The sequence below is a fragment of the Epinephelus moara genome, chromosome 1 (genome assembly GCF_006386435.1).
Source record: "Epinephelus moara isolate mb chromosome 1, YSFRI_EMoa_1.0, whole genome shotgun sequence".
Taxonomy (NCBI): Eukaryota; Metazoa; Chordata; class Actinopteri; order Perciformes; family Serranidae; genus Epinephelus; species Epinephelus moara.
In genome coordinates this window covers 22,866,931-22,872,930 of record NC_065506.1, presented here as the reverse complement: position 1 = coordinate 22,872,930, position 6,000 = coordinate 22,866,931, and the positions used below count along the sequence as shown (strand labels likewise).

At 40.0% G+C, this 6,000-nt stretch overlaps 1 protein-coding gene across 2 annotated transcripts in view; it reads right to left on the bottom strand.

Annotated features, from left to right (window-relative positions):
* Positions 1–331: 331 nt before the first annotated feature.
* The window catches only part of syt9a (synaptotagmin IXa), a 33,651-nt gene continuing 27,982 nt past the window's right edge, over positions 332–6,000 (bottom strand). The window contains exons 4-7 of one of the 2 annotated variants that reach the window (XM_050049053.1): positions 4,669–4,789; positions 4,401–4,572; positions 4,067–4,196; positions 332–1,116 (exon numbers count right to left, since the gene is read on the bottom strand). In XM_050049053.1, the coding sequence (XP_049905010.1) occupies positions 1,048–1,116; positions 4,067–4,196; positions 4,401–4,572; positions 4,669–4,789 (492 nt within the window). In that variant the 3' untranslated portion in view covers positions 332–1,047. Of the gene's footprint in view, positions 1,117–4,057; positions 4,197–4,400; positions 4,573–4,668; positions 4,790–6,000 lie in introns of those variants that run through there. The other variant, XM_050049062.1, reaches the window with a different exon arrangement.

The following is a 6,000-nucleotide window of genomic DNA, read 5'->3' as shown; positions in this document are numbered from 1 at the left end:
CTGCAAAGGGAGCCATTGCAAATGTGTGCTGTGATAAGGTATTTCCAAGTTTTTTTTTTCCCCAAACTGCTTTAGAGTAGTTGCTAATTTGGCAAAGGTTCATTTCCGAGCTGTGCCTACAGGCATTCATAATCTGCTCACACAAACCCCTTTCTTGCCTCTTTCAGAAATTCACCCGACTGTCTTTTTATGGTTTGCAATTCTAACACTTATCTTGAACAGAAATAGAACTGACATGCTACAAAATACATCACAGCTTTAACAATATAACTCAAGCTCTGTTTAAATTTTAATTTTCATGTTTTATTGTTTCACAGATTTTGCAGTTGTCCACCATGTGGAACTGAAGTCAGACAGTGTTTTTTCTTCTTATATTTCCTAAAATTAATAAAAAGATATTGTAATGCACACAGAAATGGAACTGGCAGAGATCAACAATGGTTGTTTTTTTTAATGGAATAATATTTATTGATAACATTTAACATATTTTTTCTTACAGATACTTTGTCTAGAAATCAACCGTCACTGCACATCAACTGACAGAACGACACATCTTATTCCCAAAAATAGAAACAGAAACAAACAAACAAGGAGAAGATATCCCACCAAACCATGACCTCATGCACCAATTCACCACCAAATTAAAAAAAACAGTATGGCAGTTCAACTGGTTGTAAGTAAATTGTGCAAATACAGACTCACCTCATTAAAACAAGTAACAAGACTATGTAGAAAACAGTAACTACTGTATAAACCCAGGGATAGCACAGACTTAAAATGTCTGCATATACGCCTGTTGTTTTTCTTATGGAACATTATAGAAAAGAAAACATCCATCTTTGCGGTCATTCAACATGCAACTGATCCAACTGAGCAGAGCTCAAGACCGTTTGTGTCTCTCATTTCCACAGTAGTTATTCGATGTCTGCATTCGTCTTTTAGAACCATATATGTGCATCACTCAGCAGCACCACTGTCCAAAGGTAGAGCCAAGGCTTCCGGTTGATTGGTGCTCTTATATGTGTGTTGCTTAAGTGTTGCTCAAGGCTACGGAGAAGGAGGTGTCTTCAGAGAATTACAGGATCCTCCCTGGCTACTACCTGTGGTCCCCTGGTACTGTAAGGACGAGTCAAGCAGAAACAATGCAACTATAGTTAGAAAACCCTCCGTCACGCAGTCGTAGAAACAGATGTACAGTCATATCAAATAAAGCCAGAGCCAAATTTTCAAAATCCCAGCTTTTCATCTTGGAACCTCCAAACAAATGTACTAACCACCTACAGAGTTATGAATTGGGCAGTAAAACAAACAGTGAATGTCTCCCGTTTTATTTTTAGTTTTTGTCAAGTCAGAGTATTTATGCGTTCGCTCAGTTTTATTGGAATAGACTGCACTTCTGTGACTGTTTCATTTGCCAACTGCAAGCAAAAAGATAAAAGATTTACAGACAAAGTGGCTTACTTGGCAAAAAAAAATGTAAATAGACATGCATTTGAAATCTATGGGCATCTTTGAACTGCAGAGCTTCACAGAGTCGTGAGTGGCGTGAGGATGAGGGGTTTGTAAAGACAAAACAACTTTGACTAAAAAGGAAGTTGGAGGAAGTAAATAATAAGGGTTAATTGAGGCTAAGTACAACAAACTGTAATAGCACCCGAAAGAATCGTAGGCTCAATCTCCAGTTTTCTCTTGCTCTCACTTTGTATTTTGCAAGCAACGGACCTTTGATGTGCACAAAAATACACACAATAAAGCAATTTTTCCAGGCTGACTGCACAGGTCAGAGATGCCATCCTTCAACTTCTCAGCAAGACTTCCTCCTCTCTGCTGTCAGAGTACTGGTTCTGTAGTCTCTCTTAGCTCTCTGCCTCATCCACTCTTTTATTGTCCCAGTAAATCTTATAAAGAGTAGATATTTGGGTAATTTTATTTGATTTATTTACCACATACTGCTCACAGAGAGCTCAGCAGCTTTTGTATGGAATCACATGTAACCCCACATGCCTGGGGCTGAATCACGTCAGAGCTTGTCTACTTTGTTCCCCTCGGTAGTTTCCCACTGCTCTATCTAGAAACAGAAAAAAGTACAAGACTGAGTGAACTGACACTCTCAAAGACAAAGGATCTGTCCTGTGTAGCAACCTGTCAGACGAGTACATTACAAAGATATCTATCGGTTTAAACCTGGCTTTTTGGTCTCGAAGAGGGGTTGACAACCTTAACTATCAAAAGAGACATTTTTGGCCGAAAAAACCCAGGGTGGGGGGTTCGAACCCAGGGTGGCGAGCCCTTCTGTGCAGATTTTTCATGTTCTCCCCGTGTAAGTGTGGGTTTTCTCCGGGTACTCCGGCTTCCTCCCTCAGTCCAAAGACATGCAGCTTAATTGGTGACTCTAAACTGCCGGTAGGTGTGAATGTGAGTGTGAATGGTTGTCTGTCTCTATGTGTCAGCCCTGCGACAGTCTGGCGACCTGGCCGCATTCCAAATCACATACCTTTTCTTTTTACTTTTTGTAGGTACTGCATCTGCGCTTACAAAGTACATACTGTTGCATACAGTATGCATACAAGTAGGACATACTACTTCATCATAACATTGCACACTGAACTTTGACCCTCTTGCTTTTCCGTTGCAGTCTGAGGCAAGTAAAAAAAATGAGTACAGGATGCAGTGGATCTTAACGTTACCTTGAAAATTAAACAAAACGCCGTTTTACGAGCTCACCACTGAAGAAGGTCAACCCAGAGAGCTCTGCTGTAGCCTGTTGCAATGTATGTAGTTTTAACTTTGAAGTATTAACTACATACATTGAAGATTCTATATAACGTGTGTTTCTCTGTCCTTGTTATTTTCATAGCTGTGTCCTTTTGTTTTTCGTTATCTATTTGATTGTTTTGTCCATTTAATAATTCCTATTCCTATTCTGTTATTACTATCTATATTCTGCTGGTCAATAGTCACTTGAATGTGCTGTCATCCGTCACTGCGGCTTCTGACAGCTGTCAAAATGAGCTGTCAACACGATGTCAAGCTGTCATCTGTTTGCGGCTCAGTTGATGTGACGTATCTTCCGCTGCACAGAGGATTGTGGGGCAGAATAGCCTGAAAAGCATGCTGGCTATTACACTGCAAAATGCAACATCCTCTGTGGTAGGACATCCTGGTATTTTTGTTAAGATACACTGTGGTGATAAAGAAAATGGCTCCTATCAAGAGACAGATTTTCCTGTCTTTCTTTTTTTATACTTTCTTTGGATGTTAAGTAGCTTGCAGTCATATTTCTATTGTGGCCGACCAAATATCTTTTCACAGCCTCATTGTAACAACACACTACTGTATCAGTGCATACTAATGAGCCCACTGTGCCTTAATGACAGAGCAGTGATAAGCTTATTCACTTATTCATTTACACTTGCCGCAGCTTTCCATCCAGGAGGCCTCACCAGCCTTGCTGTAAAATCTTTTGTGTTGCTCATACATTTTTTTTTAACATAAAGTGTTTTTCATAAATGTCAGTAATCCATTTAATTAGCCTTTAGTAATCATCTTTTTCCTTTGCTGCCATACGATGTTTTATATTTGTTGGCGACATACTATTATATATTGTATACAATCTGTTTTGCTTCATCCACTGAATCTCCTTACTACTGCTAAGTAATACTTTATCTTATATAACACTGTTTGTGGAGATCTACATTTTGCACATAAATTGCTTTTTAACAAAATCCGCCTCCAAAAGCCCAGAAAATATTAACATTATTAAATCTGACATTCACTATTTCTTGACTGGAGGAGCTTGTTGAATTGGACACAGGTCTGAGGGTGTGTTAACAGCAGAAAATAACCATCTGCCAAATTTCATTTCATTTGTTCAGTGTAAGACTTAATATTTGGTCGGTAACAGCATATTCCTGCCTGACGGCTAAAACCTTAATGTGAAAGATACTTTTTGTTTGTGGAAAGTTATCCTTTTTGAGAACAGAAATGTGTTCATTTCCAAAATGTGGTCAGGCCTTGTGCATGCATGGGAACACATGTCACAACCATCACAGAAAAGTCACCTCACCTCAACGAGAGGATGCCAGCGGGCAACAGGTTTTCGGGGACATGTGAGCATTTCACTCCAGTGGTCTCGACCGAGGCTGTCTCCATCGTTGCCAACCCGACACACACCGATGACCTCATTATGGCCTACACTGTAGGTGCGGGAGGGAGAGAGAAAGGGAGAAAAAATGTGATCACGACCTACCAGTGCATTCCAAAAATACTGATGCATTACATCTTGAGTGTGAAAACTGAAACTGTCAAACTATTAATGTGACAGAAACAAAGAGTCACAGTTTACAAATTCCTCAGAAATGCAAAATACTGTATGACTTATATAAAGTCTTGTTCCTAACCGGTCATAGTCCATCACTGCAATCAAAAGGCTGATCTGCTCTATATTTTCTGGAGGGACATCAAAGACGATAGCCTCATTATAGACCGGATTCAAAGTGTTCCTCTTCGTCGACGTCTTCCTCTTCTTCAGCCTGCGACCGTCACACATTAATGAAACCTTCACGTATGGATCTACAAAAGTGAGAGACACAGAAGGGGAAGACAGTCATTTTCATTCAGGATACCAGGGAGACTCTGCAGGTGTAGACGCTATCAGGTTTTAATTACCAGATGCACCAGTGATATCCATGGCCTTGAGATTTCGAGCCTTTATCATGGTGATGGTCAATCTGCCTGCAGTCGGCAAGTAACAGAGTGAAAGCATCAGATCCCCGAGGTCCACATTATCCTGAAAGACAACACACACAAAACAAGTTTACTCCACTGATATTAAATGATATATTACTAATTCTTGTTACTTTATATTGATAAAAACAGCTTTACAGTCACTCTTTAATGATAGTAATGACATTGTTTGTAGTATGGCTGCTTTTCATTACTACACACAAGACAAAGGGGAAGAATAACGGCACGGCCATCTGACATCTGACGTTCGGTTACAGAGTTGAAACATCTCTCTCTACTCTCTTCTGTCACATTGCTCAAATAAAAGCCTCCCACATTTCCCCCGACATGGAGACTTCTGTTGAGCTGCAGAGAGGCAGAAGCTCACTTATCACTTGCGCTTAAAATAACTCCACCAAAGAAGCGAGAACCAGGAAAGCACACAAACGTGTCTGGTGGAGACAACTCCTCCTACAGTCGAATCTCTCGCTGATCTGCTGGTTTGTCGGCTAGATCACGTTGGTATTTCGAATCAGGTGTCATCTGCCATTAACTTTCGGTGTAATCAGTCTTAAAGCGGAGCTCGGTGATTTTAATTAGTGTGTGAACATAAAACCTGAGAGCTGGGAAGCTATGGTGTCACGTTGCTGCTCAGAGCTGCCCCATTAACTGTGATTGAGATAACAAGATAATGGCATCTAATTTCTCAGATGTATTGGGAGATGAAGGTAGATTAAAATGAGGTTTAATGTCTTATAAAAATCTTGCACCATAAAAAACAAGGGGGAACCTGTTTATAGATGATTTCCAGCAAGCTTTTGACTTTCTAAAATAGTCCCTTTGGTATGCTTTGCAATTTTCGTCTGAGCTGTACAGTATAGCCGTTGTGCTAACTGTGGTTGATAGGCTTGTAGCTTGTAGAGAGGGAGGGGGACAGAAATGCAGTTGGTGTCCTTATTAAGAGAGGCAGGTCTATTGAATATCTGCTAGTAGGAGAGATCAATGGCTTATGGCATTTAATTTTTGCAGCAGGTTTAAGGCAATTGTCTCACACCCCGAGACACTATTAGGTAATCGATCTTTGTTCATTGGACCACACTCTGCAGAAAACAAAAAAAGGCTATTCTGAAAACAAGTGTATAATTGGAGACTTGGAGATTAATTAGTTTAACATAAGTATTTGTTTAAAAAGAGCAAATAATGCCCTTTGTATAGTATGTGAGATATTGTGCACTAATATGCATAATGACATATAAGTCTTTGGGCTTAGCAGAG